The sequence below is a fragment of the Rutilus rutilus genome (assembly GCF_951802725.1).
Source record: "Rutilus rutilus genome assembly, chromosome: 12".
Lineage (NCBI taxonomy): Eukaryota > Metazoa > Chordata > Actinopteri > Cypriniformes > Leuciscidae > Rutilus > Rutilus rutilus.
Genome location: NC_140217.1, coordinates 11966178 through 11986310, shown reverse-complemented (window position 1 = coordinate 11986310; position 20133 = coordinate 11966178). Strand labels below are relative to the sequence as shown.

At 37.7% G+C, this 20133-nt stretch overlaps 1 protein-coding gene across 1 annotated transcript; it reads left to right on the top strand.

Annotated features, from left to right (window-relative positions):
• The first annotated feature begins 4340 nt into the window (after positions 1 to 4340).
• Positions 4341 to 17931, top strand: slc19a2 (solute carrier family 19 member 2). Its single transcript, XM_084425924.1, has 6 exons — positions 4341 to 4561; positions 10902 to 11468; positions 12315 to 12552; positions 13382 to 13574; positions 16418 to 16559; positions 16656 to 17931. The coding sequence occupies exons 1-6, from the start codon at positions 4433 to 4435 to the stop codon at positions 16788 to 16790; spliced, it is 1404 nt and encodes a 467-aa protein (XP_084282050.1). The 5' UTR covers positions 4341 to 4432; the 3' UTR covers positions 16791 to 17931.
• Positions 17932 to 20133: the final 2202 nt, after the last annotated feature.

Genomic DNA, 20133 nt, shown 5'->3' with positions numbered 1-20133 from the left:
AATATTTTACTTCACATAAGAAATCTTTAAAAGTAGGAATTTTCTTTAGAAACCTTTGTTTGTGAAAGTAAAACTTAAGGCAGATAAGGAAGTTAACAGTAGATTCTAAAGATTTGTTTGGGTTTTCAAAAAGACAAATGACATCCTTAATACATAGATTACCGTTCATATTAACTTTAGAAAAACAATAAGAGCTCAAATCATTCCAGAAAATTGATGAAACATTACAAGATGACAGATGTCAATGACAGATGTCTTCATTTTCATTCTTACAGAAGGTGCATATATCAGCTGTATTTGGACAAAAGTGCATTTCAAGGGTATATATTATGCAGAATTTTAAAATGCACTTCTCTCATTTTATTGGGTATGCAATATTTAAATGGTAGTAACCATGTTTTCCAGAAATATTTCCCCTTTGGAGTAAATACATTTCTTGATTGAGAGAGTTGACGTGACGAATACATTTATTATTACAATCTTTGCTTAACCCAAACATAACAAGGATAGTTGTTTAACATGACTCATGGGTAAGGGAAGCTTTCATCAGACATATTAAACCACTTGGAATAGCCTTTATAACAGAGTTACATTCTTTAAACGGGACAGGATATTGGTAGATATTCATAAAACTCAAGATAACAGATCACCAAAGTTGAATAGATCAGCTTCTAATTTTAGTATCTGAATTATTCCATAAGATGGTTTTGTGGAGGGAAAAGTTGTGGTTGTGGTAGCCCAATTTCCAGGCTTAACAGAGCTTAATTTACCAGTGGAGTAATTACATTTCATCAAAAAATAAAGGCCACCTACCCTTTTAGATATATATTATTAGGGATAAAATACCACATCGAATCTGACCCAAGCAAGCCTCTCTTCAACTAATTCATTTTGAATGTGTGGTCAGTATCATCAAAGTTCAGGACTTCAAGACCCCTCTCACTCCTTTTGTTTGCTAAAATATATTTATTTTTCCAAATAAAATCTGGATAATCCATCTGCTTTGGATAAAAAGACTAAAATTGCCTAAAATTGTCAGATCTCTTTGTAGCCAACTATTAAAAATATATTTTGTTTTGGATAGTCGCTGAGAAAAATTCAGAAACTGTAATTACATTTTTCGTTCAAATATTTCACTTCATTTTTAATTGGTATATTTTCAATTTCATTTTCTACATTGTCAAATAAGCAAATCATTTCACACTTGGATAAATTAAGTTTGAATAAAATGGTATCATCTGCAAATTGTGAGATTCAAATCTCTCTGTTAAAGACATTAAGACCAACAAAGTTATTATTGAAACAAAATATCAATGGATAATGTTTCTACAACCAATAAAAATAAAAATGGACTCAAAGGGCAATTCCGCGAAGAATAGGAAACCTTGGTGATGTTCGTGAATTTAAAATTATACAGCTATCAATATCTTTGTACAACATTTGGACAGCATTAATAAAATTGGATGGGAATCCAAAAGCCTCCAAAGAGCTTATAAGGAACTGGTGCTCTACAGTGTCGAAGGCCTTATAAAAATCAAGGAATAAGATAATTGCATCAGACTCAATTTCTTCTTTATAATCAATAAGACCCAAAACAAGCCGAGTATTGCAACTAATATGTCCTTTCGTCCTTTATACGCCTAATATGTCCTTTCATAAAGCCGGTCTGGCCTACTCTACTTTTCTGAAATGAGGCAGCCTTCATGTAGCCTGACTACATCAGACTTCTTACTTCCGCTCAATTTCATTTCACTTCTGTACTCAGTCTGAGACAGCGTAATAGCTTTCCGTTTTCCTCCGGCCTGAAAACAGCCGGCCAATCAACGAACAGAGAGCGGGCTGAGAGCCGTGACGTAGACACTGATTGTACAGTGGATGCATAGATTTAGGCTACTTCACATAATCTGCAAAAGTCGTTCACAGCCATGTTCACTCCGGTATTTCGCTCGATGGTTTTGTTTTCGCATCATACTACATGTGTTTACAGTGGAAGTTAGATGCGGCTGAGCATGCGCATAACACACGCCATAACCAAACGTTATGTGATTGGCTTACGGGAACCAGTGATTTTAAACTTCAGACAAGCGCCTCCCCGCGAGAAAGAAAACGCTTTTCAATTATGCCATGCCAGACTCTGTCAGACTCTAGCAGAGTTTGGTATTACCAGGCTAGCCTTCATGATGTATATGACCCACAAATGCAATATTATAGCAAACTATAAAACAATGCTTTAATAAACAAAATCTACATTTGGGTGCTTCTTTATCTACAGGCCTTGTTGATTTTAAGAATCAATTTTTAAAAAAATTGTCCACTAATATGATACTACATCCACTCTGTTAACAACGTACATTCCAGGAACTGTGAGACAATAGTTGGATTATTACTCCCTATTGCTCAACACTTCCAATAACTGTCTCCAACCATAAATATTCGATATTGATTAAAACTTTGCAGATGGTAGAAAAAGCTTTCTGTAATGCTTTTTTATTTTAATTTTCCGTTTATTTTTTGGTTGTATATGATTTATTTTGCTTTATTATACCAGTATAACCATTATTATATCCATGATCAGATATCCTTTTCTTGACTATGGTCTATCTTGACTCACATTTGGATCTTTTGAGGCATGAATAATAACATCTGTGTGAAGTTATCATATTTTGACCAGAAATACTCGGTAACACTTTATTTTACAGTGTCCTTGTTACATGTTACATGTTACATGTACTTACCATAGTAATAACAGTCAATTATGCATAATTACATGCAAGTAACCCCTTAACCGAATCCTAATCCTACCCTAACCATTAGTACAAGTAGTTGCTTAATATTACTCAGTACTTAAATATATAATTACACTGTAACAATGACACCTTAAAATAAAGTGTAACCAAATACTCTTTTACCAAATGACAAATGACCCGTCCAAAGTTGGCATTTTCCACTTTCCTTGTTAGGATCTTTTCCTTCTGACCTTTAAAATAACAAAGAATGACACTAGTAGTCGATCTCTTCTACATAAGCCCATCCTTTCATTCCTTGAACATGTGGATAAACCCAGCCAAGTTATTCAAATCAGCAAATCTTGTAAGCTCAGCCAAAAAGCTTTTATCACCATGCATCAACACTTCTGTGAACCATATCATATCAGACACCTGACCTGTGCCCCATGGGGTCCAGATGTTCCCTGCATTCCACACCAGCATCGGGGCCCACAGTGGGCTGTCCGTACAGACTGTATTGAATAACAAAATAAGGTTACCGTATACAAAATGTATTTGTCTTTATGGTAGTTTCTTATACCATAACCCAAGGAACCTTACAATGAATACCCAATCTAACTTTATTACATTGTCTCAACTTCAAATCTGTATACAAACTCTTATTTGTCTATTTTCATTTGTCAAACAGTGGCCTGGTTTCGCAGAAAGGACTTAGATTAAGTCAGGATTAGGCCTTAGTTCAAATACGGCATTTAAGTATAGCTTTTATAAATGTGCCTTAGAAAAAAAAACTAACTAACTGGTGGTGTGCATCTTGAGACAAAACAATGGCACTGACAAATATTAAGATATGTCAGTGCAAGTATAGCTTTCAGTTAAAACAGCACAAACATGCATTTAAGTCTGGGACTTAAGCCTTGTGTGTGAAACCGAGGGAGAATGTTCTGTTTTCTTGCCTGTACCAAATAACCCTATCATCTGCAAACAATGACTTAACAATAGTCCTATGAAATACTGAGAGTACATCATGAATCATGATGATGAACAGTAAAACACTTCCTTGAGGAGTCCCATAAAACCATGTTTCACAGAGATGATGGAGATGTAGTTTTCCCTGCAATAATTGTCAGTATTCCAAAGCTCTCTTTGTGTATACCTATATAATGTATTGAACTTTTCCTGTAGCTTTATTTTGTATATAAAATTGGCACTGGTATTAGTCGTAGGCTACCATTTAAGCAATATCTTTGGTGATGCTCCTCTATCTGAGTGGGGAGTGTCAACGGAAAGCGCTATCACTGGCTTGTGTGAATGTGGGAGTCTTGAGACAGTAGGCAGGGCATGTTTTCCTGGAATGTAGAAAGTATAGGGCAGAAAGAAATATATTCTTTGTTAAACTGGCAGGACTTGGAGTTTAGTTTTTTTTCTATTTTTTTTTTCTTTGTTTGGACCCAATGACAAGCATAAACTGATCTTCAAGGCAGTTCTTCAGTTCTTCAGTTCTTGCATGACACAGTATATTGTATGTGAGAATTTAGTGCAAACTTTGACCTGTGGAGGGCAGTAAAGCTCTCAGCGTCTACTACCGGCATCCTACAAGAAGAAGAACAAGTCGCATGGTGGGTCAAACCGGTGAGCGAGAACTATTGCAAAATGCTCCAAGATCTTCCACGTTTTAGTGTTAAGGTCAATAGGCGCAAGCGATTATGTCTGAGCAGTGGCTTTGCCCCACCGTTTTACTGTGCATTTATGGATTTTTCTCCAGCCACAGACCACTGGAGCCTTTTCTAACACGGTTTTTGATGGGACCTGACAAAAACCTGACGGAGATAGAGGTAAGTTAAGTGCTGTAGGTAGGCTGATGAAAGCATGTGAAGGGCAATTCCGCGCAAAACTGTCACATCCATAACGCCAACTAAATACCATGGCATTGTGTTGGCGTTATGGATGTGACAGTTTTGCGTGGAATTGCCCTGAACCATCTACGGCGGTGAACGATGTAAGATTCCATCACATGTAGGCACAGGCAGGCAGGTCTCCGACAACTAATTTCAATATCGAAGCCGCTAGAATAGAATGGACAGGGGACAGATATTATAAGATTTTATCTTCTTTCTGTTCCCTTTTGCACATGGGAATTTAACTATCTAAAGAAGAAAATGAAATGTTTTGTGTTTTACCATGGAGCAATAAAAAATAAGAAATAAATAAGAAAATGAGGCATCTCGATTTTATGAGAGTGAAATACAATAAATTATGGTAAAATATTAATAAATGTGAACACGTGCGTTAATTTGACACAGCTACATATTCTACAATGTGAAGAATATACTTGGGTGTTGGAAGTAAACTTTTCCCATCAGCTAGATGGGAAATCTACTGGCTATTTGTCTAATCCTAGCAGCTTAATCTCTTTTCCAAAGCAAAATCCTGCAATAAATAAAGCTGAATCACAAGATGTTTTTAGGCTTCAGAGAGTGCGTGTCTTTTGAAGAAATGCTAATTGTAGGTTGTGAGCTTGCATCCATTTTTTATCCATATCTATCTATCTATCTATCTATCTATCTATCTATCTATCTATCTATCTATCTATCTGTCTGCCAAATCAAGGTCATGGTGTGCCACCAACATACCGGGAAACTTAAAACAGGACACTTCCTGTTTTAAGTTTCCCGCCATGTTGGTGGCACACCATGACCTTGATTTGGCAGATGATATATAATTTTATCTAGTTCTCTCTATTATGTATATATATATATACATCATAGAGAGAACTAGATAAAAAAGTTTGAAGACAAGCTTTAAGTTGGCATGAATAGTTTTAATTAGTTTAAGTTTTAGTTTAGTAGTTTTAAAAGTTTGAATGTTTTCAATATATAGTAGTTTTAGTTTATAGTAGAAATAGTTTTAGTTTAGAAATATTAGATAGAATGGAAGCTTAAATGAGTCTTGATTGATCAGAAATATTACATAGAATGGCAGCTAATGGAGTCTAATGGTCTCTAATGGTCTAGTTCAGTGGTTCCCAATTCCAGTCCTCGTGACCCACTGCTCTGCACATTTTGTATGTCTCCCTTATTTAACACACCTGAACCAGATCATCAGCTCATTAGGAGAGACTCCATGAACTGAACTGAGTGTGTCAGATAAGAGAGACCTACAAAATGTGCAGAGCAAGGGGTCACGACTCACGAGGACTGGAATTGGGAACCACTGGTCTAGTTAGTTAGAAAGAAAGAAAGAAAGAAAAGTGAGAAAGAAAGAAAAGAGAAACAAGAGAAAGAGAAAAGAGAGAAAGAAAGAGGGAAAGAAAGAAAGAAAGAAAAAGAGAGAAAGAAAGAGAGTGAAAGAAAGAAGGGAAGATTAGTCAAGTCATCTTCATTTATGTAGCGGTTTTAACAATGTAGATTGTTTCAAAGCAGCTTTACAGAGATAAACGTATAATTTAAGGTAAGGTTGTTCTGGCTTTATAGTGGTTCGTTTTGATTGATTCGCTTCCGTCGCAACGATCATTTGTTATTAAATTAGGGGCCGCTAAGACGACACCATTCTCTCTACACAGACTTTAAACGCGAACCTGTGATAAACGCTGATGGCGTTCACATGCGCATTAAGAATTGGTTCTATAGTTATGTGCGTTTTAATATATGTGCGCAGGTTTGTAATTCCCTACAAGCCAAGCCTAAACAAAGTACTGGTCTTTTTTTATAAATTTTGATACAGAATTTTATTTTATTTTGTCACTTCGGGGTAGGTACGCGAAACGAATTTTCCCGACAACGCTTTATCTGTAGAGTGGTAAAGGGATCTAGCCTGACTACGTCAGACTTCTTACTTCCGCTCAATTTCATTTCGCTTCTGTAGTCAGTCTGATACAGCGTAATAGCTTTCCGTTTGCCTCCGGCCTGAAAACAGCCGGGCCAATCAACGAACAGAGGGCGGGCTGAGAGCCGTGACGTAGACGCTGATTTTACCGTGGATGCGTTGATTTTTACTTCACATAATCTGCAAAAGTCGCACACAGCCATGTTCACTCCGGTATTTCGCTCGATGGTTTTGTTTTCGCATCATATGTGTTTACAGTGGAAGTTAGATGCGGCTGAGCATGCGCATAACACACGCCATAACCAAACGTTATGTGATTGGCTTACGGGTAACCAATGTCTTTTAAACTTCAGACAAGCGCCCCCCGCGAGAGAGAAAACACTTCTCTATTATGCCATTCCAGACTCTGTCTACGAAGCAAAGCGAAGTAGCAGAGTTTGGGATTACCAGGCTAAAAGGGATCCTCCATAGGGAGAAACTAGTTGGCACTTCAGCACTGCGTTGTCATCGGGTCCAGGCGAAGGTCCTCCGTCAGATCTGGATACGGCCTGGATCCGGCAGGTTGCGGGAAAACCTCGGGATAAACAAAGACACTAAAATTAGTGTAGATGCCATTCTTCTTATGATGTAACGAGTACATCAGGATTTATGGGAAGTGTTCCCGGTTCCGGCTGACCTAATCTATGCAGCCTAACATTGAATTATAGAAGTCTATAATGTATTATGTGAATGCTAGGTCAAAGAGATGTGTCTTTAATCTAGCTTTGAACTGACAGAGTGTGTCTGCTTCCCGGACAATGTTAGGAAGATTGTTTCAAAGTTTTGGTGCTAAATAGGAAAAGGATCTACCGCCAGCAGTCGATTTTGATATTCTAGGTATTATTAACTGGCCGGAATTTTGAGATCGCAATAGACGTGAAGGGCTATAATGCGTTAAGAGCTCGCTTAAGTACTGTGGAGCTAAACCATTTAGTGCTTTGTAAGTAATCAGCAATATTTTAAAATGTATGCGATGTTTAATAGGGAGCCAATGCAGTGTTGACAGAACCGGGCTAATATGGTCATACTTCCTGGTTCTGGTAAGAACTCGCGCTGCTGCGTTTTGAACTAGCTGTAGTTTTATTAAGCGTGCAGGGCAACCACCCAGTAGAGCATTACAATAATCTAGCCTTGATGTCATGAACGCATGAACTAATTGTTCCGCATTTGTCAATGAGAGCATATGGTGTAATTTAGATATATTTTTAAGATGGAAAAGTAGGAAATTACTAGTCATCCAATTTTTTATATCAGCTATACATTCCGTTAGTTTTGTGAATTGGTAAGTTTCGTTAGGTTTTGAAGAAATATACAGCTGAGTATCATCAGCATAACAGTGAAAGCTAATTCCATGTTTCCTAATGATATCTCCTAATGGTAGCATGTACAGAGTGAACAGCAACGGTCCTAGTACTGAGCCTTGTGGTACGCCATACTGAACTTGTGATTGATAAGACATCTCTTCATTTACTGCTACAAACTGATAACGGTCAGATAAGTATGATTTAAACCATGCTAGTGCAATTCCACTAATGCCAACATAGTTTCCTAGTCTATTTAAAGGAATGTTGTGGTCAATGGTGTCAAATGCAGCACTAAGATCAAGTAACACTAATAGAGAGATACAACCACGATCGGATAAGAGCAAATCATTTGTGACTCTAATGAGAGCAGTCTCAGTACTATGGTACGGTCTAAATCCGGACTGAAAATCCTCGCAGATATCATTTCTTTCAAGAAAGGAACACAGTTGTGAGGATACTGCCTTTTCTAGTATCTTTGACAGAAAGGGTAAATTTGTTAGTTGCGTTTTTTTAACAAGCGGTTTAATCATAGCCAGCTTAAAGGTTTTTGGTACGTATCCTAGAGACAAAGACGAATTAATTATATTAAGAAGAGGATCTATGACCTCTGGGAGCATCTCTTTCAGTAGCTTAGTCGGTATAGGGTCTAACATACATGTTGTCGATTTAGATGAATTAACAAGTTTGCTAAATTCTTCCTCTCCTATAGCAATAAATGAATAATTTTTCCTCAGGGAAACTACAATGCACTGCCTGATGCGATGCTGTATAGACGGTTGCATAGTTATAATTTTGTCCCTCATATTATCAATCTTATAAGTGAAGACGTTCATAAAGTCATTACTACTGTGCTGCTTGGAAACTTCTGGGTTTGAAGCTCTCTTTTTCATTAGTTTAGCCACTGTTTCAAATAAATACCTAGGATTATGTTTATTTTATTCTAATAGGTTTGAAAAATAAGCAGATCTAGCAGCTTTTAAAGCCTCTCTGTACGTAATCGAGCTCTCTCTCCATGAAATCCGAAATACCTCTAGTTTGGTTTCTTCCAGTTGCGCTCCATTTTTCTGGCTGCTCTCTTAAGGGCCCGAGTGTGCTCGTTGTACCACGGTGTTGGACTAATTTCTTTAATCTTCTTTAAGTGCAACGGAGCAACTGTGTCTAAAGTGCTGGAAAAGAGAGAGTTCAAAGTTTCTGTTGCAATATCGAGTTCTTCTAAGCTATCCGGGATGCTGAGATGATGAAACTGATTAGGAAGATTATTGATAAAGCAATCTTTAGTGGCAGAAGTGAATAGGTCTAACTTATTTATAACACGGAGTCGGCTTTGCAGCCTTGGCTAAATGTAATTTACATGAGACTAGATAATGATCTGAGATGTCATCGCTCTGCTGCAGAATTTCAACGGCATCAACATCTATTCCATGTGATAATATTAGATCTAGAGTATGATTACGACAATGAGTAGGTCCTGACACGTGTTGTCTAACTCCAGTAGAGTTTAAAATGTCTTTAAATGCCAATCCCAATGCATCTTTTTCATTATCTATGTGTATATTAAAATCACCAACAATTAGTACTTTATTCTGCAGTCAATATTAATTCTGATAAAAAGTCTGCAAATTCTTTGATTAAAATCTTTATGGTGCCCTGGTGGCCTGTATACAGTAGCCAGCACAAATCTCAAACGTGATTTATCGTTCACACTATATATTTTTACATTAAGCACCAACCCTTCAAAAGAAGTATATTTAAAACTAGATTTCTTAGTGGTTTTGAAACTATTACCATAAATTACAGCAACACCACCCCCTTTGCCTTCCAGACGAGGTTCATGTTTATAACAGTAATCTTGCGGGGTGAACTCGTTTGGTTTTAGCCAGGTTTCTGTCAAACACAGCACATCTAGGTTATTATCTGAAATCATATCATTAACAATATTCAGCAACCCAAGCTTTAGCATTTGCTCATCTGTATTATATCTGTTTTTTATTTGTTGAACATCAATTACATTTTTAACCTTAGATGGGTTTGGACGTTTTTTGGATTTCCAAATTCGGGGAACAGACACAGTCTCTATATGATGATGATATCTAGGTGAAAGAGGCTCTATGTGATGGGATTTATCTGACCTTGGTGACACGAGGCCGCCCGCTAGCGATAGATAGATAGATAGATAGATAGATAGATAGATAGATAGATAGATAGATAGATAGATAGATAGATAGATAGATAGATAGATAGATAGATAGATAGATAGATAGATAGATAGATAGATAAGAAATATTACATAGAATGGAAGCTCAAATGAGTCTAGATTGATTAGAAATAGTACATAGAATGGCAGTTAATGGAGTCTAATGGGCCTCTCCAGCCGTAAAAATTTGAATTTAGACAGTTGAAGTTTGAATAGAGTCTATGGGATTTTTGAGAGTTTTGATCAGCAATTTTGGGAAAACCGTAAGTCCTATCAGTCTAAAAAGATGAAGCAACTCGAGTCAGAACAATTTGAAGGTATATTCTGAGTTTGGTGGACGTAGCTTGAACAGTTTAGGAGGAGAAATTTAGTATAATAATAATAATAATCTTAAGTACAATATCAATAAACTTAATTAGTTCAGGTTGTAAAATGTCCCCGAAATGAATTATATTCTTTAATAAAAAATAAAAAAAGATGTTACTGTTATGTTGTATTTAAATTTACTTCATTAAAATGTGTACACTCACATGTATTGTAAGGAAAATATGTTACTACTTTTTATTGAATGGTTACACCACATTACATTTTTTGGTGTTCGATTTAAGACGTGGCACGTGTTTTAAGCTAGATTTTAAAACAATCTTTTTTTTCACCATAAACACTGTTATCTACAGTACACCATTTGAAGTGGATCAAAACCTTTCATGAATTTTGAACAAAACCCGTTCTTGTCTTGCGACAACTTTGAACTTTTTCAAATGTTGCCTAATGTATTATTGACTCTTCTAACTACTTTAACTTTTATCACAGGTTGTGAATGAGATCTATCCATTATGGACATATTCCTACCTTGTCCTGCTTTTTCCTGTTTTCCTGGTCACGGATTACCTTCGCTACAAGCCTGTGCTTATTCTCCAGGCGGCCAGCTTCATAGTGACATATGCTATGCTCATGAAGGCCCAGGGTGTGCGGGCCATGCAGTTATTGGAGTTCTTTTTCGGTTTGGCCTCTGCCACTGAAGTTGCGTACTACTCCTATATCTACAGTGTTGTGGAGCCGTCTCATTATCAGAGGGTGACTGGTTTTTGTCGCAGCGTCACACTGTTGGGCTCGGCCATTGGCTCACTCGTGGGACAGATTCTGGTGTCTGTAGCCCAGGTACCTCTTCTTTACTTGAGCGTCATCACTCTGGTGTCTTCCTGCATAGCTTTTGTTGCCCCTTGGTTCCTACCCATGCCCGGTAAGAGCCTGTTCTTTCATGAGAGAGAGCGCAGCTCTCAGGATGAAGCAGTACTGGAACCCATGAACTGTGGTCAGCTGATCGAGAAGCCAGAGGATCCAGAGTCCAAAATGCAGCTTAGTGCAGATGAAAGAACGGTGAGTAGACTAGTTTTTATGTAATGATAATACAATTTTAAAAATGTGTCCGGTTTATTTGTATGCTCTTCCAAAATGTTTGATTATACTATGTTAATCAAAAACATATAGGCTACTTTTAAATTAATGAACAAGTATTCATTACTTCAATGTTTCTGTCTTAAATTATTACATTGTTTAAAAATAATACATTTTTGGCTAACTGTGATTTTGTATATGTACATTCCTGAAATACATAACTTAGACAGTTACCTCTGATAACAGAACACTCTAAATTGTAATGTGGACTCAAAATATGCATTTTCTGTAAAGCTGCTTTGAAATGGTGTGTATTGTGAAAAGCACTATACAAATAAATGTGAATTGAATTGAATTCAGATCATTATTCTGTTGTTATGACTGATATCTAGTATGATGTAATTATTGTATATTATGTTATAATAATATTATATTTATTATGCATCATAGGCTTACATCTGATCTTTGAACACAATGAGCCCTAGTATTACCTGCTACTATTAAAGGAATAGTTCACCCAAAAATGCAAATTCTTTAATTTACTCACTCTGATGTTGTTCCAAACTCAAAAGATTTTGGTTCATCTTTGAAACACAAATTAAGATATTTTTATTGAATCCTTAGAGGTTTCATTCTGTCCCTCCATTGATAGTCCAGATAACCCAAACTTAGAAAAAGTTTAACCTAAGTCTTTAAATGATAACTGAATGTTCTTTTTTTTTTAACATTAAAAAAAGCTAATATTTGCAGATACTGATATGTTCACAGTCATATGCATGGTTATGACCTGATTTGACTCATTTGTTTGTTTTTTTTTGTTTTTTTTAGACTCTCAGGGACAACACTAGCAGTAGTAGATTACTGGAAGTGTTAAAAATACTCTGGGCAGACTTCCTGCAGTGTTACTCCTCCTCTACCCTACTGGCCTGGTCAGTGTGGTGGGCTTTGTCCACATGTGGTTACTTCCAGGTGATTAATTACACTCAAGCACTTTGGGAGAAAATCTTGCCTTCCAATGAGTTTGAGATCTACAATGGATATGTGGAGACCATTTCTACCTTGCTTGGTATGGTAATCGGTTTATAATTCATTTTATTATAAGCTCATTCTAAAATTACTTTTATGCGTTCTCTGTTGCCAGCATTTTCATAATTATCAACACAAATTCAACAATCAAATAACAATAGATGCACAATTGTATAAATTGATTCCCAATAATAGGGCACCTATTATGCTTTTTATTTTTAATTTTCTTCCTGGAGGGCCACAGCCCTGTAGAGTTTAGCTTGTCTGAAACTCCTTGTTTGCAGTCCTGATATTATTTCCATTAGCTACATAAACATGTTACACATTTGCAAAATGCCTGACTACTGGCTAATTTGGCCTGTCCTCAAAGAACAGTTGGGAAAGTGATTTCACTATAGCCTTGTTTAGACTATCAGTCCAAATCCGATTTTTGTGCATAGCCAATTGGAATCCGATCATATTTAGCAAGTGTGAACGGAAAAAAATAACATGATCTGATTTTTATAAATCCATTTCAAGCTACATTCATATGACGACTTTTGGCTGGATTTTGCCTACCCCACCTTTAAATCATGTAAATCTATTCTAGTACAGTGGTTCCCAATTCCAGTCCTCGTGACCCACTGCTCTGCACATTTTGTATGTCTCCCTTATTTAACACACCTGAACCAGATCATCAGCTCATTAGGAGAGACTCCATGAACTGAACTGAGTGTGTCAGATAAGAGAGACCTACAAAATGTGCAGAGCAGTGGGTCACGAGGACTGGAATTGGGAACCACTGTTCTAGTAGACCCCAAAAATAAAATGATGAACTTGGAAATTAGCATAATATGGGCACTTTTAATGACTTATGTTTCTCCCGCTAGGTGCTTTTGCTGCATTTGTTGTAAGCTTTGTGAAAGTGTCCTGGGCAGTGTGGGGAGAACTTGCTCTCTGCATTTTCTCTGTGGTAATTGCAGTGTGTGTGTGCCTCATGGACACCATCAGGAATATTTGGGTTTGCTACACTGCTTATGTTATCTTCAGAGCTACCTACATGCTGCTTATCACCATAGCAACGTAAGTAAAGCTGTCAATATGTATACATTTTCTTTAGAAATCAGCTTTACGCTGGATAACTTTTAATTTTGTGAAGGTACATTTTGTTCGGACCACAACGTTCTAAGAACTTATGACAGCGAAAGAAAAAAAGGAGAAATGAGTATTCCAAAGATACCCGGATTGTCTAACGTTACTCTTTCCGGTTAGAATCCGAAGTGCAGATCCATGCACATTGTAACGGCTAATATTGCCCACAACCCCATTGCGTGTTGTTAGTTAAGTAGAGAGGTTTAGATAAAGGGGTTTGAGTGTTTAAAGGGTCAGTTCACCCAAAAATGAAAATTCTGTCATTAATTACTCACCCTCATGTCGTTCCAAACCCGTAAGACCTTTGATGAACTATCCCTTTAATAATCAGTATCTAACCTGACGAAAAGATGTTTGCTTAATGTTATCCACATTTGCAACAGCATTGTGATCTTTTGTAAAGAATGTGTTTAGTCGTTAACTTTTAAATGCATCATTATGAAAACACATGAGGAGAGTCTGCATGAAAGACCCATGGTTGGTAGATCAACGTGCTACAACATTTCTCTCCTAAACAGGAGGAAATTAAATGTATTTTAATGTGGAGGATTTTAACTGTCAAGATGATTGACTGGGCAGTTTAAACAGTGACAGAATGCATGCAACTAAGCAACAGAGCTGTCTGTTAAAGGATTAGTTCACCGCAAAAGGAAAATTTCCTGATAATTTACTCCACCCATAGTATTTTGCGGAAAACATTTCAGGATTTTTCTACACACTTAAATGGCAACCAAAATGTTGAAGTTCAAATTAATGCCGTTTCAAAGGGCTCGTAAGTGCTTCAAAGGGCTCTGCATGATCCCAGTCGAGAAATAAGGGTGTTATCTAGCGAAACGTTCGGTCATTTTCTAAAAAAAATAAAAATGTATATACTTTTTAACCACAATTGTTCGTCTTCTGCTGGTCTGCGACGCACCACGTATTACGTCATCACGTTGGAAAGGTCACAAAAAAAAGAAGAAAATAATAATAAATTAAAACGAAGATGTTGGACGATTTTGAAGTTGGAGGAGAAAATGAGATGGAATTTTTCGCCCTACCTTTTTGAACCGGAGTACACAGACAAATAACTTAGTAAGATGACGTGACTCGTGACCTTTCCAACGTGATGACGTAATATGTGGTGTATCACAGACCAGCACAAGATGAACAATTGTCTCTGTACCTATTGTACTGTGTATTGCTCATAATAAAGTTCGTAAAAAAAAACAAAAAAAAAAACAAGATGAACAATTGTGGTTAAAAAGTTTTTTTTTTTTTTAAATGACAGATCGTTTCGCTAGATAAGACCCTTATTTCTCGACTGGGATCGTGCAGAGCCCTTTGAAACGACATTGATTTAAACTTCAACATTCTGGTTGCCATTGAAATATTTTCCTCAAAAAACTTAATTTCTTTTCCACTGAAGAAAGAAAGACATGGACATCTTGGATGGCATTGGGGTGAGTAAATTTAAAGGGATAGTTCACCCAAAATTTAAAATTCTGTCATTTACTCACCCTCAATTTGTTCCAAACCTGTATGAATTTCTTTTTTCTGTTGAACACAAAAGAAGATATTTTTAAGAATGCCAGTAACCAAACAGTTGATGGGCACCATTGACTTTCATAGTATTTTTTTTCCCTACTATTGAAGTCAATGAGGCCCCATTAACTGTTTGGTTACCCATATTCTTCAAAATATCACACAATATCACAATATTACGTTCACTTGGATGTACGTCATTGCTTGCGTTACATGTGTGTCCACTACAGGCTGAACCCTTGCAATGGGTTTTTAATGTAACGCTCTTAAGCCCTTGATCACTTGGAATCTGCTGTGGAGATATGGATTCAATATATTTATATAATCGAAAATCGAAGATTAAAACGAACTATAATTGTGTAAAAAAAAGAGTCAGCCTAAGGTAGCTACAAGTATGAAATGCGGTTAAATGTCAAAATAACTGTCAATACAATAGAATGTCAATACACTAGAGTTGTGTGGGGTGGTGGTAAATTTAAGCGCGATCTGCTGTGATGTCCCAACCATGGTGCATTGTGGTCTATGGTTCTGCTTAAAGTGTACATTGAGTAGACTCGCAACCTCTGTCAAAATCAAAGGGTCGAGTGTGTCCATATAAACGTCCCTCAGCCACTTTACGAAGTTTAACACACTTCAAAATGCCGTTGAGGATTCTTCTGAGGGGAAGTACTTAGGGAAGTTAGAGTGGAGTTAAACAGTCAAAGAGAGAATACAGAGCACAGCCTGGGCACAACAACAAACCCTTACGGCTCTGGGCGTAACAACAGCAAAATGAACAAAAACTCCAAAACTCTTGATTCATTTGATTGCATGATTGAAAGAATTAATTACAAAGCAAGTGCATATTTACTCTCTGGAAGATGGGCTAAATGAATAAACACTGTTTCTGCATTCCTAAATCACAGAGAGCCCAAACTCATTCATTGGTTCCATTTCCATCTATATTTTGTCAGTGTTTGTTAAATTTGTGCACAATCTTGTTGCTGCAGTACTCCAAATAATCATGTTTAAATCTGAAGTGAGTTTTGAATTAGCGATGTTACCTTCTAAACTGTAGTCTTTCCGCTCATTTATCTGAAATTCGTTTGGCTGTTTCAGTCGAGTTGTCCATGTGCACTTGGACCCTGACAATACTTTCTTTTCTTTAAAAGTCTACTCTTTAAAAAAAATCCTTGTAAAATATTTAAATGCATAACACTTCAAATCGATGTTGGGAAAGATCAAATTAATTTGTCTTTTTTATATTGCAGGTATCAGATTGCTGCTAACTTAAGCATGAAACGATATGCTTTGGTTTTTGGAGTAAACACTTTCATTGCACTCTTACTGCAGACGCTTCTTACAGTGATTGTAGTAGATTCTGCCGGACTGGGCCTGGACGTTTTTCTACAGGTAAAGTACAACATGAATCCAGCCGAGCGAGTAATAATGCTTTTGCATCACTAATGAAAGCTGCTAATATCCTGTGCAATTTTCTGTTTTCCACAGTTTATGATCTATGCCAGTTACTTTGCTGCAGTAGCAGTGATATTCTTCATTGCTGGGCTGTATAAACTGTTCAAAAGAAGGAGATCTGGAGGACAGAATGAATTACCCACAACAGAGTCCGTTCCAGTGGGATGAAACGCAAGGTTATGGAATAAACCTCTGTCCAACTGAACAGAAAAAAATTGATAAAAAAAAAAGATTAGCAGCATTTCCAAATCAGTCATACTTGATTGATCCAGCTTTCTAGATTATAATCACTGATAATTATGATTCTTATTACTTAGTTCACAATTATACACTGTAAGTGGCCATTGTCAGTCACAGATTGTGTAGAAGAAAATGCACTTATTTAAAGGAAACCATTATGATGCCTTATTTTATGGCTGTTACATGAAATGAAATATTTATTTTATTCATAAAATAAGCACCAGCAACAACAAATATAACGTTATAGCACATTTATTCCTCCGCCAAGCAATAGAGACAGAGCGCAACGCGTCATAATCTGAAGACCACGCCCACCAAGGGGGAAATGTAGTGGCCTAAATGCGCTCTATCTCTATGTAGTTCCAAAGAGGTTGCCAAGCAACACATGCAGCAACAAAGAATCACAAACGGCAGTTGTGCAATGCGCAGTGTCACTACTCGATCCGTACCGGAAACACGATCTGTACTGCGCATGTGCGAGAACGCGTCTCCTTCCTGTCTGATGTCGAAACCATTTACGGCAGTTGTTGTTCGACACTACACGATCCGTATCGTAACTGAAGCCCCTTAACTGACTTTTATTACTTTTATTTATCCTTTTTATTTATGTTTATTTCGCACATGCAGGACAGTACAGTACAAATCGTGACAGTAAAGTACGGATCGAGTAGTGACAGAGACGTTGTCGTAAAAACATTCACGATGACAGGAAGTGGCAGAAAAACTTCGTTCTCGCACATGCGCATTACAGATCGTGTTACCGGTACGGATCGAGTAGCGACACGCAGTAATACTATGTAATGCGGTCAGAGGTGTATGTTTGAGTAATAGGCCTATGTCACACTTCCTGCTTCCTGAACGTGGAGTAGGGATTCAGAACTTCTGGTCAACAGTAGGCCTATTTCTCGATAAGGATTTAGATGATCAGCCATAATGTCTAAACCAGCCGAGGTAGACTGACCACAAGCTATGAGGTTGTGAAACGAAGGTTTTTGCTCTTGTAGAAGCTATAAGTTCGTATGAAATCAACCTTGTTTTAAGAAAAACATGTTTTATCCGCGATCTTATGAAAAAAAAAAAAATACACTACCCACAATCCTAAGCGTAGCAGCAACGTCTGCTGATTGGTCCAACTCGCTGTTACCATAGAAACGTTTACCTTACTGGCGAATGGCCCGCTGCTGTTGTTGTAGTGTACCGGGTTGCTCTGCGTCAGGACGTAGACAGCCATACCTCAGCTTACACGCTTTTTCCACTTGAGAGTTTTCATTTACCATCCGAACCACATCGTCATATTTGACTTCAGGCAGGTTGCGGAGAGATTTGGTCCAGCGGTATCTATCGGACTCCACCATTGTAAAAAGCTAACCGGAAGAGCCGTATCCCTACTAAAAGACGTACTTCCGGTCTTCAATTTTTTCGTGACGTTCCACCTGCACGATCCGTTTCACCAGAGAATGTCTAATATGACGAGAAGTTTCACTCTCACTACACTTCCGGCTTCTGAACTGGTTGCAGTTCCACTCTGATTCCATATGAGGGCGCTCACAGGACGAGTGCAGAATGAATGGAGGTCAATGGCGGTATACCCCTCAAAATCCACTTTTCTCAGGATATAATTTTTTGTCTAGTAATTTGAATGTTGTATTCGAAAGGAGATGCAAAGAAATTACACATTGCTGGGTGTTAGATTTTTTAGAGTCACTTATTTGCTTTAAAAAGTCTTTCAAAATGTCAATGACGTCAGAATGCTGACGTCATTAGCAGAATGCTAGCGTGTTATGGGCAACAACAACTCAACCTGTAAGAAATCGAAAGGACATAAGTACTCGTTCATTCAACTTTCGACCTAAAACCCATGTTGAACTTGCAAAATCTACAATCAGATCTGAGATTTCTCAACGGCAATCGGGTGAAAGAGACAAATTTAGCTGTCTAGCCCCATTGACTCCCATTCATTTTGCACTCATGGCGATCGCCCCCCAGTGGAACTCTGGTGGTACTACAACCAAATTTGGTACAATAGGGCTTAATAGGGAGTGGGCAGGCTCTCCGTAGACGGGCTCTGGTTTCACGCATGCGCGTAATTACGTACGTTAAATAACAAACGGGTTATTATGGACGTATTTTGTTATTCTGTGCCGTGATGAAGACAGAAATATTATGTCGGTGCCTGTAACAGTTTTATACACTGCTGTCACTTTATTTGAGCTGTTTCTGGATGAAGGCAGACTGCTGACAGTGAGTCATGTTGACAGAGTTCAGGGAAAACTTCCTAATGTCAAGTTTAAAATGAATACGCGCTTAAGGTGCGTGACAAAAACACGCGCACTTCAGTTAGTGCGATTCAAGTGTTTACATGGTTAAACACGGCGTACGCCACCTGTTTTAATACGATTATAGTTAATGCCATTATGAGCTTATCACATTATTAAGTATTGTGTTTACATGAGGTAAAGCATAATCGCAATATTGCTAAAATCCCATTATACGCATGCGTAGAACGGATCGTGCAGGTGGAACGGATCGTGTACCGACAGGCCTATTTACAACGACTTCAAACGCGGCTCAACCAATCAGAATCAAGGACCAGAACTATCCGTTTTACAATTGAATTTCTAGTCCAGAATGGCTGTAATGAATTATCATTTTAAGCCGCGTTTCCACCGAATTTACCCGGAACAATGTGTCCCATTAACTTTTTCCCCCCAGACCTGCTGCTATCTGCATTTCCACCACGGTTAAGTACCGTGAAGATTAGGCAAATTAGTCCGGTGACTGCGCGCACCGCAACAGATTTTTAAAAATGGTGGTTGAAATGAAATGGTGCGTGGAGTCAACCAATCCAAATGCGGCATGAACTCAACCAATCAGCATGTTCAGTGCCCAAGACCCATCTCCGAAAGTACCTGGGGTCTCATTTACAAAACTGTGCGTAGGAACCTTACTAAAAGTGTACGTGCGCCCGAAAGCCAAAAATGGCGTACGCAAAAAAATATTCAGACTTATAAAACCGTTCGTACGCCAGAACCTGCTCAGAATTCACTTTATAAATCCCATTCAGCGGAAGATTGTGCGCACATGCGTCTCCTCCCCGAAATAACCATATATGGAGCTTACAACGCCTAGTTTTACTATGCAGATCCTCATCTGCATATTATTTGCATATGATTATTCATCCGCGTGATAACGTTTAACGGTACAAGACACATTACATTAATAAAAATCAAGTAGTTGCCTATCCTTGCCTTGTTTTTGAATAGCCTACATA